The following is an 18,617-nucleotide window of genomic DNA, read 5'->3' on the forward strand; positions in this document are numbered from 1 at the left end:
CGCATTTCAGTTGCCTGGTTGTTACTTTCTCGTCACTTGTGAGTAACCGACGACTTACTTGGTTAGAACAGTGTGAGAACGTCGATTACTTATAAAACTTTATTCGCGTTATTTTTTGTGTCTTGTTTAACCCGTTTCTTGTTCCACATATCTTTTGGTTCCACATCCCAGATAACTGAAATGAGTGACCTGTTCTACAACTGTACTGTCCACAACTGTTTTCGTCCTTACGTGGTTCCTTACTACAAAAGCCGATATTTTAGTTTCCTTTGTAGATGTAGTCCATATTGTAGTCTCAGACTATTTTGTTTAGAAGAAATTTTCACCCATTTGTTCTTTACTTAATAAACACACTGTTATTATTTTCAATCCGCATTTCAGGATCCTAAAAGTAATATACTAGATTTTATTAAGTAAGTGAAGAACAAATGGGTTTCCGTTGAGGAAGATCGACAGTTGATGCAGTATTTGTGATGAAACTGGTCATGAAAAAAATGGAAGAACTTAAGTGAGAGGTGTACCTACTGGTACGGATAGTAAATTTTAGGAGGAAATGGAATTACTACAACGTAATTCTTCGAGATAAAAAAAGCTGTTTTCGCGTGTACCATTTAACAGGAAACTGTTATAACACGAGCAAATATTTTGGTCTCCTTTTTCAGTGAATGTGTCTGTATTGGTACACACTGGCTCTCAGTAATGGTATACTGGAAACATAACACCCATACCCAAAGCGGAACTAAAGCTACGAAGCAGGCCATGTCAGAGCCATTAGTTGAACGAGGAGATTACCTGGTAGGATCTCGGTCGTGGTCTCCAGACGCGGCATCACCCCCAGCGAAGTAGGGTGGCAGGGGCAAGCCTTCTTTCCCGTAGTTGGCGTCGTCGCTCATCACTTGGGTGCCACCGTCCACACCATCTCCCAACTCCCACGGCCCTTCCTCAGGAATTACGGCAGCAACGTTTAGTTCGGTCGTCGTGGTTTCGCTATAGATTTCCTCTGTGCTAGCGTTTCGCTCGGTGGATTCATTTCCGCGAGAGCTGACTGTGTGCTGAGTAGTAGTTTCTAGTACAGAGGCGGTAACTGTGGGCTCAAGTGTCTGGCCTGTTGTTTCCGTCAGCTGAAGCTGTTGTGGTACCAGAGGGCCACAGTGGGACGATTCGGTGCCATTTGGGTTTTCGGAGCAGTCGTGGTCCCCGCTGTCGATCTGTGGAGCGGCTGTGTCGGTCCACCCTGGCAGTGACGAGTCGTTGTGTGGGTGTTCCACAACGGTTGTGGCAGCTTCCTGGTCGGTCTCCGTCGTGTAGCCCTGTTCGTCATCGGTGCCGAGGCAGCCTACGCTGGCGTCGCAGCCGGGCGGCTCTGTGGCGGGTAGGAAGCCCTCTTCGGGCGGTTGCGGCTCTTGCGCGAGCCCCAACGCGAGGCACAGCAGCGGCAGCAGCAGTAGCGCCCGCGGCGACATGTCTGCGTGCACTGACGGGCTCCAGCCGCGAAAGCAGGCGCGCCGGCAGCATTGCCCCCACCACGGGGTCACCACGGCGCCGTAAAAAAACGTCGCGCCGTGCACTGCAAAACGCGCCAAGCACAACAAAGCGGCACAGCGCGCCTAGCCAATTTTCCCACGGCCCTTTTCCAAGTACCAACAAAAAATGTACGGTCAATAAATTTGAATATGTCTAACGCCCGTGGCGGGGAGGCTCAGAAAATCAGGACAGGGAAGATAGAAGTGGTCTTCCATAGACATTGATACAGACAGGCCTGATTAATACCGTGTTGGTCCATCTTTAGAACCATACAGGGTGATTCAGCTGTCCCTACCTATGGGTTTTTAAGCAACCCGCAACGCCTTCAAAAACCATGCGTGGGATTTTCAGATTTTCATATTCCAGACCCGAACTAAGGGGGGGGGGGGGGGTGGGGGGGGAGAGGGGCAAATCAGGGAATCTGCCCCGGGTGGCAGTTCCAGGGGGGCGTCAAATTCATATTCTTGAAGAAAAATCCTTGTTTGACAAAGCACCTAGCATCCAGCGCACGTTGGTGTATCGATTATTCATATGATTTTGAAACGCATCCCTGTTGGTTTTTGAACATTTTTGAACACATTATAAGTTGATTTCTGAACGAATCATAAGTTGATTTTTGAATGCGTGCGTAGCGTACGTGATGTCTCTGCTAGGGGAATCCCTGTTGCATCCAGAGATAAAAAACTAAAAAATAAATTTCCCGCAGACAAAACCGCATAGGGCTACACGAGCCGAGCCGAATAAATACGAACGGGTGAACGCAAATCGCTGTTTGTTTATGTGGTTGATTAGGTGGGTGAATGATTAGCGTTGTTATAATTATTAGCGAAATCCATGGATCCAGGCCACCAGAGTGTAAATAAACTACTAACAGGAATAACAGACAAGAATACATATTATCGTCTCGGTGTATCCAAGAAAATGAAATTTTGACAAAATTTTTGGCAGATCGCTACACTATTGAGTGCTAGTTGTACAGCCGTTAGCAGCCGTTTAAGTTCTGTTCTCGGAATAGCGCGGAACATCTAATCGGAGACTAAACACGGGATAACTAAACCGATGATTCTGGTAGGGTTAGTGAAGTTAGCCGGAGAATAAGCTTTGACTATGGCAGGAATAATTATAGAATTAGTGATTACAAGATTGTTTATTAGAACGAGGAAGGAGAAGAAACGAGGACATCACACAAATTATATGGAAGAATATGACGATTACAAATTAATATACAAATTTCGTACTACTACTTTTCGATCTCATGCTTGAGAAACTGGAGCATATGAATGAAATGTGAAATTATTTCCGAACAAAGAGCTTTTTGACTGTAGTAGGTCTAATAGGAATTTTTATACTGGTACTTACAGAGTATATTTTTTCGTGTTATTTATGTGAATGACGTACATAAAAACGACAGTTTGTGCCAAAAGTCTCTTTGGTGCGCGTTACAATTGCTGCAATATTAGAAAGGCCTATCTCGTTTTATCTAGCAGACAGTGACAAAATAGATGTAATCAAATCCAGAAGCCACACCAGTCTTTGGTACTATGCGCATTAACAGCTTTTTCAGTATTAGACAGCGACATTTTTATTTTTCATGTAGCAAAACGTTTGACGAACTTTGAAGGGTGATAGGTTCTTTCGCAGAAAGGAAAGCACGTCATGTAAGGCTGTAGCAAGATTAGGGAGGAAAAAATGCTGGGATCTGAGGACTGAAGAAATGTATACCGTACTGTCTTGCTTGTCTCTTGTCTTCACTGGTTTTATGTTTCTTATATTTAATTTTATGTCGCACAAAAGAGGAAGTTCTCAGCTAATAGGTAACAAAGAGTGCAAGTTTTCTGAAGAGTTCCCTTTCTCCCAGTCACAAATAATCCCCTCCCCCCCCCAAAGTATTAACTGCTTTTTTTTTCTAAAGGGGGTAGGATGTTAAACCGGCCGACTGGGAGTAAAAGAGGCACCACAGGTCATTTTACTGTCCACTGTCCTGAATGTAGGTTTGATGGCTTCCATTACAAAATATACGCATTTGAATTCCACAGAGGGAAATACACATGCCCTTTGGCATACTTAAGACCAAATACCATGTCTTACATTTCCTAGAACGTGTGTTTTATATATCAAACTCTTCAGATAGATGCGCCCAAAAAAATGAACATATGTTTAATATCATGTTTTTGCCCGGTTCGGAAACATCGTAGATCCGTAGCTGTCATATTCTCTCACTCGCTACGCACAAACTATTAGTCCTATAGAAAAAATGAACAGGACGTTTCTGTAGGAAATTCAATCTATTTAAGTTTGGTAGAGGCTACATTTTCGTTGGAGGCCACGGTTTCCAAGTTACTCATGAAAAACGCCTTTGAAGGTTTGTTTTGGAGAGTGATTGACAGCTGCCATCCATTGCACCAATCGTCGGTACTCTGCAGGTTTCTTGCACTTTGTGACAGTCGTCTGGCGTTGCAACTTTCCTACAGACAAAAACATCGTCCGAGAGCAACAGCCTCAAAGATTTCCGACGCTCCAGATACGAGGGATTTCGTTATTTTCTTGTTATGTGGAATACACACCTTGTTAGAACGAGGGAGGAGAAGAAACGGGAACATCACACACTCTACACGGCAGACCTGCCTCAGATCGAGCTGGTAAAACAGGCCTGCTACAAATACTGCAGTCCGGCATCACTACGTAGAAAAAAAATGGTTCAAATGGCTCTGAGCACTATGGGACTTAACATCTGAGGTCATCAGTCCCCTAGACTTAAACTACTTAAACCTAACTAACCTAAGGACATCACACACATCTATGCCCGATGGAGGATTCGAACCTGCGACTGTAGCGGTCGCGCGGTTCCAGACTGAAACGCCTAGAACCGCTAGGCCACATCGGCCGGCCCACTACATAGAAAATGAGCTCCAAATATAATCTCGCGTTGGTCTTTGTTACTACACTTGTTGCTGTTGTTTTGGTCTGATGGTTTGGTGCGGCTCTCCACACTACTCTATCCTGTGCAAGCCTAGAATTATGTGGTATTCTTTCAACTTCATTTTCATGGTAAATAATTGAAAATTTGTGATTACCACGATATCAGCAAGTGCGCTGAGCCAATTATGCCAACTGAACGAAAACGGGAATATTGGAAAATTCGTTTACGATGTATTATATCTTCAACGACGACGTATGACACTTTTATTTACTTACACAATCATTGTATCATATATTCACGTCACATACATAATTTCATTCATTAGCCTGCGTAACGAGTTTGTCATGAAGTACTTGAACTATAGTGGATAGGTCCATGATATGTCATACAAACATAACACTCACAAATTTTACGAGCATACAGTATTATGTACAGAGTGAACCCGAAATCCACCGACACAATTTCGGAAGCTGTTCAGGCTTATTTTATGAGTATTTTGGTATAAGTGACCCTTCATTTCCAGCAGCTCGTTAACCAATACTTGCATTTTATCTGATTTCTTTCCTCATTTATCTGTGTTCCCATGTCGACGGTATGCTCAGAATGCCTAGTTTGGAAACAAGCTTGTTCCATTCACTACCGGTTCATGCTGTTGACAACACCGATGCCCACTTTGTACTTACCCCTCAAGCTTACATGGGTAAGTTCAGTGTCAAAGAGGTAGCCGATATGACCCTCATGTACAGGTTCACTAAATGCGGGGGAAGAATTGTACAGCGACGCCAAGCTGAGCTGTTCTCGCAGCGACAGTATTTTTGCTTCTGTACATAAGCGTCTACGAGAAGTCGGATCCTTCTGTGTTAGAATGATTGCCTATTACAGGATTTTTCTCTTTCGTGAAGGCATACGCGCAGAAACAAAGGTGAACAAGCAGAATATGGCGCTGCGGTCGGCAACGCCTATATAAGACGACAAGTATCTGGCGCAGTTGTTGGGTTGGTTACTGCTGCTATTACGTTATCAAGATTTAAGTGAGTTTGAACGTGGTGTTATAGTCGGCGCACGAGCGATGGGACGCAGCATCTCCGAGGTAGCAATGAAGTGGGGATTTTCCAGTACGACCATGTCACGAGTGTACAGTGAATATCAGGAATCCAGTAAAACATCAAATCTACGACATCGCTAAGGCCAGAAAAAGACCCAGTGAGAGTGAGACCGACGACGACAAAAGAGAATCGTCCAGCGTGACAGAAATGCAACCCTTCCGCAAATTGCTACAGATTTCAATGCTGGGCCATCAGCAGGTGTCAGCGTGAGAACCATTCAACGAAACATCATCGATATGGGTTTTCGGAACCGAAGGCCCAGTCGTGTACCGTTGATGACTGCACGACACAAAGCTTTACGCCTCGCCTGGGCCCATCAACACCGACATTGGACTGTTGATGACTGGAAACATGTTGTCTGGTCGGACGAGTTTCGTTTCAAATTGTATCTAGCAGATGGACGTGTACGGGTACGGAGACAAACTCATGAATCCATGGACCCCGCATGTCAACAGGGGACTGTTCAAGCTGGTGGAGGTTCTGTAATGCTGTGGGAAGTGTGCAGTTGGAGTGATATGGGACCCCTGATACGTCTAGATACGACTCCGACAGGTGACACGTACGTGAGCATCCTGTCTGATCACCTGCATCCATTCATGTCCATTGTGCATTCCGACAGACTTCGGCAATTCCAGCAGGACAAATGCGACAGCCTACACCTCCAGAATTGCCACAGTGTGGCTCGAGGGACACTCTTTTGAGCTGAAACACTTCCGTTGGTCACCAAACTCCTCAGATATGAACATTATTGAGCATAACTAGGATGCCTTGCAACGTCCTATACAGAAGAGATCTCCACACCACCGTACTCTTACGGATTTATGGACAACCCTGCAGGATTCATGGTGTCAGTTCCCTCCAGCACTGCTTCAGACATTAGTCTTGTCCATGCCACGTCGTGTTGCGGCACTTCTGCCTGCTCGCGGCGGCCCTATACGATATTAGAAAGGTGTACTAGTTTCTTTGGATCTTCAGTGTATATGCAGAATGAATAAATATATCGAGGTGCGGTTTTCGCCAAGTTTTGGAGGACAGTATGGCGAATTTCCTGATGTATGCAGGTAATTTTTATAGTTTACACACACCGAATAACAACACCGACTTTGTTTTTTTCTAATGGAACTGAAACATCCAATATGATGAACGAAATTAAGTGTACGCTATGTCCTGTGGCATTTGAAACAAGCTTGTAAGAGAACTTCAACGACATAAAACGTATGGGACCTGATCAAATAGCCGGCCGAAGTGGCCGTGCGGTTAAAGGCGCTACAGTCTGGAACCGCAAGACCGCTACGGTCGCAGGTTCGAATCCTGCCTCGGGCATGAATGTTTGTGATGTCCTTAGGTTAGTTAGGTTTAACTACTTCTAAGTTCTAGGGGACTAATGACCTCAGCAGTTGAGTCCCATAGCCATTTGAAACTGATCAAATAGTATCAAGATAATAGTGCCACAAACCGCTCTCACGCCGTCAGGAGAAGGGGTTCTGCCCTATTATAGCAAATGTAAGCAAACACGTAATTCAGGTATGGTCTTTGTGGTTATCTATGCGCTTGAGCTCATGTGCCACTTAAATTCTAACAATAATATAAACATCAACTATGATCTCAGCATATTGATTTCAAAGAGAAAAAAATAAGTATGTACAGAGGAAGCATGTGTAGTCATGAAGCTTGAGCTACAACAGAATAGGGCACTCTCACTATCCACAAAACAAACTCTAAAAAATCTAAATCACTGGAATCATTTTACGAGTCCGACTCAGAGACCAAAACAAATATCCCATTCTTCTCAACAGTACCATGAATAGAGCGTGTTGCACTGTAGCAACAGGAAGCAACCCCTTCTCATCACCTCTCAGGACAAAACGTGTCACCTATAGCGTCAGTCTCCAACTTACTCAAAATCCACAAATTTGCAAAAATATGCACTAAATAGCTCAGAATCATTATATTCCATCAATCGCAAAATATTTACCAAATACATTTGATACGAAAGAGAATATTCACTTCACTTCACTGCACCATACAATCATACATGAGTGAAGAGAGTGGGGGAGGGGGGACGAGTCAGCGGTTGATAATCAAAATTCAAAGTTCCACACCAAATTACAAAGACAATAAAGTATACACACCGAAACGCACTATACAATATCATTAGAAATACACTGATGAAAACATGTTAATCTCCGAAAACGAATAAAATCCGCCTTCTAGAAAACCTTTAGTAGCATCTCTAAACAAAGAACCTTACCCTTTCTGTTGCAAAGCAATCATATGCTTCAAAAACTTACATCACTAACACATGAAAGATCAGAAAGACACTTCAGACAAGATTCAACTCTTAGTGACTCATATTGACTCACTTTATCATATGGTGAAGAGGGGAGGGGGGAGCCGGGGTGAACTTGTTAACTCATAAGGGAATATCACAAAAAATTCCAAAACCCTTCGCAGTTTCTGTTCACTGTTAAAATACTAGTGACCACAAAGAAAAGAAGAAAAACTATCTTCTCATACTCAAAGAAAAACTGATAGTGAGGGTTGTAAATATATGTCTGTTTATTCAATGAAAACTATCCTCATTTGCACCAACAGGACGAACTTAGCATGAATAATTAAACACACCAACAAATGCTACAACAAAAGTTAGAAATAAACGTGAAATAATTTAGCGGTCATCCACTGCAGTAGGAGCCCTTGGGCGGCCTGAGCGAGGCATGTCATCTACAGTTCCTGTCTCTCTGTGTCTCCTCCATGTCTGAACAACATCGCTTTGGTTCACTCCGAGATACCTGGACACTTCCCTTGTTGAGAGTCCTTCTTGGCACAAAGTAACAATGCGGACATGATCGAACCATGGTATTAACTGTCTAGGCATGGTTGAACTACAGACAACACGAACTGTGTACCTCCTTCCCGGTGGAATAACTCGAACTGATCAGCTGTCGGACCCCCTCCGTCTAATAGATGCTGCTATGTATGGTTGTTTACATCTTTGGGCGGGTTTAGTGACGTCTCTGAACAGTCAAAGGGACTGTGTCTGTGACAGAATATTCACAGTCAATGTTTATCTTCAGGAGTTCTGGAAGCCGGGGTCTATTTGTCAAACAAGAAAAGGTAACGCTGCCTGACTATGTAAGTTCAAGTTCACCTCACAATGTATCTAAGAACAATAACCGCTATATGAATTTGACCGCATGTCCATCTGTGTAACTCCAAGTAGCCTATATAATCTAACTACACTCTTGTAAGATAACATGCGTATTGACTGTACAGTTACTGTATGTGGTGTTTGGACGAATCCAACTAACAATATCAAACGGTATTTAATTTTTGATTTCCGTCCTTCCAGTTTTGCTGTTTTCCCCCTAAGCGTTCCTGAACTCCGAATGTGATTCTCTATTACAACGATTCATGAAGTTTAATGAGTCAAACTGGCCTAACGTCACGGGGATTGCATCTCTATCTGGTCGTGAAACCGTTATCAGTTTTCGTCTCAGTTCGTTAGGTAACTTTGGCACAAGCACACCTGGTTACTAAAACCAAACAAGTTGGCAGTTGCAGAGCTCTGTTTGAACTACACGCTTTGGAATTCGATAACACCATGACTTTGGCACAAACATCCAAACATTGTGACTGTGTCATAGAGGAAGCTATCCAAATACACTTATACCAACATCTCCATCTATACTCCGCAAGCCACCTTAGGGGGTGTGTGGTCCAGGTTACTACACGTACCTTTATCTTTTGCCCCTTCCCCATCTCATTCCCGATTGGTGCATGGGAAGAATGACCTCGCATTAGCAACAATTTCTCGGATCTTCTCATTGTAGTATTTTGCCGAGAAGTGTGGGAGGAAGTAATGCGTTGATCGACACTTTCCGGGACGTACTCTCTCGGGATATCAATAGTAAATTTCTCCGTGATGCTCAACGCCTTTCTTGTAACACCTGCCGCTGGGGTTTGCTGTGCATCTCTTTAACGCTCTTGCGCCGACAAAATGATCCCTTGGCGAAGCGTGTCGCTATTAGTTGTATCTTCCCTATCTGTTCTAGTAATTCAGTCTGGTAAAGATCCCAGACTGATGAGCAATATTGAAGAACCGGCCGAACAAGTTTTTGTACGCCACTTCTTTCGTGGATGAATTACTTTCCGTAAAGATTCTTCCTGCGATTCTGAGTCTGGCGTCTGCTTATCTTGCAATTTGCTATATGTGCTCATTTCACTGTAGGTCGCTCCGCATGATTATTTCTAGGTATTTAGACTGTAGTTCCTGTTTCTAGTGATTTGTCACCAATGCTGTAATCGTACAGCAGTGGATTTCTGCCTGTTTATTTGCGGTACGTCATTTATTTACAGCAAAGACCAGCTGCCAGTCACTGCACCAATAACTGCAAGCCTTCCTGCAATTCACTGCCGTCTGATGGCGTTGATAATTTCATGTAAACAACCACTCCATCTGCGAACAACCTAATGGAGCTTTCGAAATTATCCACTAGATCATTTACATATACTGTAACAAACATCAGAGCACTTCCCGAATTATGGATACCGAAGAGACATGGCTTAACCATAGCCTAGGGGATTATTTAACAGAATGAATTCTCATTCTGCAACGGAATGTGCGCTGATTTGAAACTTCCTGGGAGATTACAACTGTGTGTCAGGTGGGGACTCGAACCAGGGGACCTTCACCAATCACGAGCTAGTGTTCTATCACTGAGGTATCCAAGTGCGACTCACGGCTAGTAAGGGGGTAGGTAGGTAGGTAGGTAGGATTTCATTCTACTATAGGTCTGACCACACTTTGTGGGGTACTCCTGAAATTACTGTAACATTTGTCACCTTTGCTCTCTTAAGAGCAACGTGTTGAGTTTTATCTGCAAGGAAGTCCTGAATCCAGTCGCAAAATGACAACTGCAGCTCCATGACCACTCTGCAGTTCACACTTTAGTGACTGACAGAGACTTCATCGAGCCACTTTTACACTATTTCTCTACAGTCCCGTTCACGAGCAGCGTACAGAAGCTCATATTTATCGTATTTTATTACGTTGATCATTTTTCCGTATGTTGAGTCAACAAAATGTTTTCGTATTCGGAAGAGAAATTTGGTGACTGAAATTTCGTGAACAGGGCTCGCCGCAACGAATGATTGCCGCCCCAAGTCGCGTATCATATCCGAGACACTTTCATATTTGGGGATAGTATAAAACGAGCTGCCCTCTTTGAACCTTTACAATGTTCTCCGTCAACAAGGATCCCATACCGCACAGAAATACTCTAGCCGAGGGCTGAAAAGCGTAATGTAGTAAGTCTCTGTAATGGATTTGTTGCATCTTCTAAGTATTCTGCTAATAAAACGCAGTTGTTGGTTTGCATTCCTACAACATTGTCTATGTGTACATACCATATTTTTTGTTTTAAGGACAATCCGTAGGTGTTGTTTTGAGCGATTTATCGTGTAACCGAAATTTAACGGATTCCTTTCAGTACTCGCGTGGATAGGCCGGCCGGTGTGGCCGTGCGGTTAAAGGCGCTTCAGTCTGGAACCGCGTGACCGCTACGGTCGCAGGTTCGAATCCTGCCTCGGGCATGGATGTGTGTGATGTCCTTAGGTTAGTTAGGTTTAATTAGACCTCAGAAGTTAAGTCGCATAGTGCTCAGAGCCATTTGAACCATTTGAACTCGCGTGGATAACAAAAATGGTTCAAATGGCTCTGAGCACTATGGGACTCAACATCTTAGGTCATAAGTCCCCTAGAACTTAGAACTACTTAACCCTAACTACCCTAAAGACATCACATACAGCCGGCCGAAGTGGCCGTGCGGTTAAAGGCGCTGCAGTCTGGAACCGCAAGACCGCTACGGTCGCAGGTTCGCATCCTGCCTCGGGCATGGATGATTGTGATGTCCTTAGGTTAGTTAGGTTTAACTAGTTCTAAGTTCTAGGGGACTAATGACCTCAGCAGTTGAGTCCCATAGTGCTCAGAGCCATTTGAACATCACATACCATGCCCGAGGCAGGTTTCGAACCTGCGACCGTAGCAGTCCCGCGGTTCCGGACTGCAGCGTCAGAACAGCACGGCCACCGCGGCCGGCGCGTGGATAACATCACACTTTTCATTATTTAGGGTCTATTGCCACTCTTCCCACCGAACAGATATCTTGTCTAAATCATTTTACAAAAGCTGGCGCGACACACAGTAGGCTCGTATTATGTTTACTACGAACCGACGACCAACTGAAAATCCCTGACTGCGGCTACATTCTAAACAAGATCTGGGAACCGGACCTCATTACCATTAAAGAGAAGCATGAAGTACTCAGGAAACAAACTAAGATGACTGCAGAGGAGGGTGGAGCACCAAGAGCTATGTCGCCGATACCTTACATGACATGTGAAGCTGCTACAGAGCTACCTCCAAGGAAGGAGATTCGATGTAAGAACCCACGACAACGTCTGTACTCGTCGTCTTACCCGCCCACGTGTTCCTCAGAGGTCTGAACTCGGCACGATGATGTACACACTCTACACGGCAGACCTGCTTCAGACCGAGCTGGTAAAACAGGCCTTACATGCTTATACACCTCTGCCTCTGTGACCACACGCAGAATGGACGGCGACATGATGCTCTGACGTCTGCAGGAAGCAACCGACAACCTCTCCCTGTGGACAAGGAAATAGCAACTCTCCGACAACGCCTCGAAAACCCAGAGTATCGTAACTTCCCAGAGGGTAGTGTCCGGGTTCTTACATTGATTTAGCAAGTGTCATGGGATAATGGGGCACGGATGGCACAGGTGCCTTGTGTGCGCACCACAGGCCCCCTGTGCCAGCTGCAGTTGTATAGGGAACGTTCTGAGAAGTGGGTGTACAAGTGATTAGTGTATACGCAACGTCATCGTGAGCTGACCCGTTCGAACGGGGTATGGTGGTCGGTGCACGACAGATGAGAATTCCAATTTCTTCAGTGGAGCAGAAATTCGGCTTTACACGTTCAACTCTGTCCAAGGTGTATTGTGAATCGTTGAATGAGGGTGTCACAGTCCACAACAGAGGAACTACCAGCCATCCAGCCACCCTCAATGACTGTGACAGGCGACATTGAGACGGACCGTCAATAGTGTCAGAAGGGCAACAGTGCAAAAAATCACGGCTCAATTCAACACAGCATGTGATAGTCACATCTCCCAGCGGACAATCCGTAGGGACAGGGGTTCCATGGGGTTAGGAGCCGGTGCCGCACACAGGAACCACTGTTTACCCAGTGTCATCAGACTCAAAGACTTGCTTTCGTCGCCAATCACCAGGGATGGACACCAGAAAAATGGCGTAACGTGATATGGTCGAACGAAACGTAATTTCAAACGCACCATGCCAAGGGGAGGCATCGTGTATGGCGAAGACCACATGAATCGATCGATCCCGCTTGCCAAGAAGGTGCAGTTCAAGGCGATGGTTTCTCTGTTATGGTCTTGAGTGCATTTTTCTGGTCTTGAGTGGGCCCCCTAGTTGTTCTGGAAAGGACTTTGAATGGTCCGCGGTATGTTGAGCTGCTTGGGGACCATCTTCACCCATTTTTGTTCTTCCAAAATCCTGACGGTTCTACGGTGTTTCAAAATGATAACGCGCCGCCACATCGCTCCAATGTCGCCCAGGAATGGTTCCAGGAACATGCAGGAGAGGTCCAATGACTGACATGGCCACCCTGGAGCTCAGATTTGAGCCCCATCGAGCATATCTGGTATTTCATGGAATGCACCCTCTGTGCATCTGGCACCCATGACGAGAATTGGCTGTTGCTCTGCAAACGTTTATGTGTCAGCTGCTTCCAGAGGAGTACTGGGGACCTGTAGACTCACTTCCACGGCGTCCAACTGCAATCCGCAGGTCCTGAGAAGGCCCTACGCGATATTAGGTGCCTATACCATGACATTTCCAAAGTCAGAGTACAAAAAGTAATGGTGTGTGGCGAAGCCATCAAATGGTCCCCTACGGCAAAGTATAGCGGCGTCACGTGTGACAGGAAACTGTCTTGGTGGCATAATGTCTCCAGGTGAGAACAAGTTTTCGGAAGACTGAGGGAATTTCACGCCCTATTAAACCCCATGTCTTCTCCTCCTTGTTATCTCGGGTTCACCCTATATAAAATTACAGTGTTTCTATTACTGGGATATGCTGCTGTTGATGGGGCAACACAGCAGAATGGATCCTACGGATGTTGCAGACGGTATAAAGTCACGCACTGAAAGTACAGGGTCAGCCAAAAGTCCGTTAACATTTGAAAATTCAATACTTCATGGAATAATGCAGGTAAGGATGTAAAAATTGACACACATGATTGAAATGACATGGGGTTTTACTGAAACAAAAAATGCACAAAATGACCAACAGATGGCGCTTCATATGATGTAAAATCAATAATTAGCGTAGCAATTGATTTTTAGCTAAGACGATGTTCTTTGTAACAAATGCTCAACATGTCGGCCTTCATTCATCAACAATACCTGTAGTCATGGGACAATGCTGTGAACAGGACTGTCCAGAATATCAGCAGGTATGGTGAGAAATTTCCGTCGAATGCTGTCTTTTAGCATCCTTCATGCGGTCGAACAACTGCTGTAGACTCGCGACTTTAATCATACAGACAGGTCTGGGGATGTGGGAGCCAAGCATGACGGACGTGGCGGCTCAGCACACGATTCTCACCATACGATGAGTGCGAGAGATCTTTCACAGGTGTAGCAATATGAAGTGCAGCGCCATACTGCATAAACGTCGTACCTCCCAGCAGGAGTTTATCAGCCAGGCTAAGGATGATACGATTCTCTGACATACCGGCGTACCTCACACTCGTCCCGCTGAGAGTTTGAAAAGGAGAATCCCGCATTTCCTCGAAGAAAAAGGGTCGGATCTCGACTGACATGCGTAAATCCACACCACACATTGACTTTCTCGTCATACAATGGGGTTACCACGATAGCTGTAGAATTTTCGGTACCCCAATTTTATGTACGATTCTCATGCGGTGACGTCGTTGTGTTGCTGTCTAGCGGCATCTGTTGGCTAGTTTTTGCACTTCAGGTATGTGCGTCAATTTTTACTTTTCTACATACATTAATCCGTGAATTAGCGCATTTTCAAATGTTAACGAACTTTTGGGTCACCCTGCATCTTCTTGATATCCCACTGAAACGATTCAAGAAATGGCTAAGATGCAGCTCCTCCACGAGGGCTTCAAGAACTCAGGGCGACAGTTCTACGAAAAACCTGTCAACAGCAGCAATGAAAATTTAATGCACTGCACCCCAAGGTCCACCCGAATGAGACAGCGGAACAGCCCAACGTGCTGCGCACGTAGAGCGTTACTAATCTACCTCCGCGGCACAAATGACAACACCAACGACTTACAATTAATTCGTACCACAACTGTTATGAATAATGTTTCACAGTCCTAGTTACGACTGGAAAAGTAGCGAGACGAGCTTGAACCTCCCTCCACACCTGGAAGTTCAGCATTTCCGCTTATGTTAGTCAGCAGCTAGGAGGTCAGATTGTCAGTGCACCAACTGATGGTTCCAGTGTTGCTCTCCTAATATTGTTCCAACTTTACATTTATTGACTTTATTTATTTGTTTTCATGCTGCTTAGAACCTGTTGTCTCAGTTTTTTAACAGGCTGTATATCAGAATTTATTAACATCAGTTTGATATTTTGTACGTACTGACACACATGAAATAAACTGGAACATTACAGAAAACGTATTAAATAAACAAAATACAAGTGAAAGAAGAGAAGTAGAGGTTGATCAAAATAACTTGGCCGTGTCACAGAAACGTATTCTCGTCCTGAGCGCTGGGGGCTGCCATCACATTGTTCAGAAAAGGCAGCCGCCTCAACTGACCATCGCCTTGCCGAGTGCGCGCTTCGAGCATTTGTTGCTCTTTCCTACACAGCACGGCACTGCAGTCTTCTAACAGCGTAAGCGCAGGGTAGGTTCTCCGTAATCAGACCCCTGTGATTGTACTCCATCAGTCCAGAAACTTTGGTGATTAGATTCATAAAAAATATAGAAAAGTTAAAATGGCGCTTTTAAGGCTTCAGGTGTTGTACGCAGTCTTCCCTCAGTTGAGTAAAATACACAGTACGTTCATATAACCATGTGGATCTGTCAGAAAAGTCCTTCTTTGGGAAGTTTTTCAACTCGTGCATTATATTCGCACCTTCTTGGATCTTGGGGAAACATCCCGTACGTACTTTGTCGTTTTGTGGCAGGTTTATATTGATTACACGATGTCCTGTCAATCGTGATTGGTTTTTTTTCCAAGAAAGAACTATCCACATTTTTCATTTTGCTCAAGTGACAGCAGGCGTCTTCACTCAAGTCACAGCAGGTGTCTGTGCTTCGTTGTTCTTGTTCGGAGCTCAGGGTGTGGTGGAACAACCAATTCTCTCTTCAATTCTCTCTTCTTCAAAACATTCTGGCGAATGTATTGAACGCTGATTTAGAGATGTTGTTCCGTTGTGATTTAAGGCACAACAACGTCGACACACTATAGCCACATGTACACTAGTTAACACTGCGGGCTCGGAACTGAATGCTGGAATGCACATCTATCGGTGGTTAGTTCAAGCTGCCACCGTAGTTACTGCCCTGACGTCGGGTATACTCCAGATATAAAATCAGACTCGGATCGTTTTGCATGGGCGATGTATGCGATGGCATTAAATTTATGAAATTTATGTCAGAAGAGATGAACAAGGAAACAGAAGCTCATTGAGTCGGGTTACAGAGCTATTTGGAGGAACCAATAGCTATTTTAATCACGCAGTAAAGACATTGAAGAAGGACGGGAGTACCATAGCTACAAGTACTTCACAAGGCTTTATAACTTCAGGAAAGACGCAGGAGAAGGAGAAGACAGTTTTGTGTTCAAGTAATACTGATGAACAGGTGGTCAGGGAATGACACAGATCTTCTACATTACACATATCTTTATTTTACGTTGTCAGTTTTATAGTAATTGATAATTTCTGTAGCTTAGAAAGGAATTCAATATGCAACAACAAAAGTTTTTGATCATTTGCCCAATAACATAACATTTCTGATAGGTAGCACAGTATGTTTTAAATATAACCTAAAATCATTTCTCCTGGACAACTCTTCCTATTTCATGGACGAATTTTGATTTAAAACCTGATAGCCCGTTAAAAAATAGTTTTTAAGGTGAGGTGCATGACTAGGACTACAAAAAATAGTTCATTAATTTTAAGTGCAGTTGTGTATATGTATCCTGCAAAGTGACTTGTTCCACATGATTTCCATAAAATAATCGTTCAAATGATCTGTGTAAGATGTAACTAACTAATTAAATAACTGTTCTCTTTGCTGCATTTTAACAATTTTTTTGTTTTGTGAGATTTCGTCCTGGTAGCACTTAGTCTGACTTGTTTTTCTTTGGTTGATCCTTCGTTTCTTTTTCGGTACTCTAGTGAGACACTATCATCTTTGGACATCTAAATTTGTCGCATTATTAGTCGTGCTGACATATTCTGTTAATATGATCGTTTTCAGACTCACTAGCTCCAGCATACAAGTTATGCATGATACACATTTGTGCATGGCTTCAGCTTTTAAACTGCACCTCCCCTACCACGCGGTGGCCGTTCACAGCGGAGTGCCCACCACTATCGTCATCCCCTCCCATGCCATGCCATGCTATCTGCATAGATACAGTCCAAGTTATTTTGTATGTACTCTATAGTTAAAATTTTTTCTTCAAGAGGAAACTAGAAGATGATGGGAAAGAAGGTAGTGAGAGCAATTAAAGGTCTCTGCACCTATCCTGGCCAGGTATGGAAACTTTGGTAGGACTTGGAGCCTAGCATCCATGACTAGCAACCGTGCTTAATTTAAATTAATGTTGTTAACAGGTAGAGTGCATCTCCAGTTGTTTTGGGCTACACATTCTTTTATTATCCTGTGTTATCGTGATATATATGTCGTTTAATATTATTTTACATGTTTCATGTGGCAATCTCAGGATACATTTCATCACAATTTATTATATCTTAACCATGTGCGAGTTTTACATGTTTCTGGCTGTGGTACAACTCATCACTAGTAAACCCTTTTGCGGCTGGTCCCGGCGGATGTTCGAGTGCTCCCTCGGGCATGGGTGTGTCTGTTTGTCCTTAGGATAATTTAGGTTAAGTAGTGTGTAAGCTTAGGGACTGATGACCTTCGCAGTTAAGTCCCATAAGATTTCACACACATTTGAACATTTTGAACTAAACCCTTTCAGACCCTCTGCCTACAATTGTGTACATTAGCTTTAATGTGTCTTAGCTGCAACAGAAGTACTTTTTCGCAATGGAAAACTGAGATACATATTTGTGAATGTTCAACATTTTCATCATGCGCAAGTTGTGCCAGATGCTGGGCATCACTATGAAAATATCAGTAAGTCAATGTAGCAATGTGCAGCACCTCATGACCACCAGCATACACAAATGTGGTTGGTTCATTTTATTCGACTGTATAATTGAATATTGTTATTGTTATTTTGCATGATAATTATTGAATGATCATTTTACTATTTATTACAATGGAGAATATTTCGTATTATTTACTTTAGTTCGTAAAATGAAGCCAAATGGACAAAGTATGTTTTGAAAACGGGTGCATATTTTTGTATAAATCTTGTATCTAAAATCGTGAAAGATCACCTAAGAGCATTACTATAGAAATAAAAATTTCTTTCTTCCAGAAAAAATTCAGGTCTGAAAGGGTTAATTTGCCTCTATTCTATACTATTCCTACATTTGTTTTCGTGTGTTTCGCTACTTGTGTTTTTGTATGTGTTACGTGTTTTCTATGGTTTCTTCTTGTTCTTCTTCTTTAGTTAGTGTTAGTGGCACCAAACGTAGTGTCTTGTCACTCATGAATGACACAGGAACTGAAATCGTGAATAACAAAGCAAAATCAGAAATGCTGATCCTTCGAACAAAGAACATGCCTAGTGGGAGGAAGAAAGCACAGGTTACACTTGTCTACAAGAAGA

The 18,617-nt window shown here is 43.7% G+C and overlaps 1 protein-coding gene across 1 annotated transcript in view; it reads right to left on the bottom strand.

Annotated features, from left to right (window-relative positions):
- LOC124723147 (hemicentin-1-like) overlaps positions 1-1,455 on the bottom strand; it is a 754,903-nt gene extending 753,448 nt beyond the window's left edge. The window contains exon 1 of the mRNA XM_047248337.1: positions 793-1,455. Within this exon, the coding sequence (XP_047104293.1) occupies positions 793-893 (101 nt within the window). The 5' untranslated portion in view covers positions 894-1,455. The remainder of the gene's footprint in view (positions 1-792) is intronic.
- Positions 1,456-18,617: the final 17,162 nt, after the last annotated feature.

Source organism: Schistocerca piceifrons, chromosome X (assembly GCF_021461385.2).
Source record: "Schistocerca piceifrons isolate TAMUIC-IGC-003096 chromosome X, iqSchPice1.1, whole genome shotgun sequence".
Lineage (NCBI taxonomy): Eukaryota > Metazoa > Arthropoda > Insecta > Orthoptera > Acrididae > Schistocerca > Schistocerca piceifrons.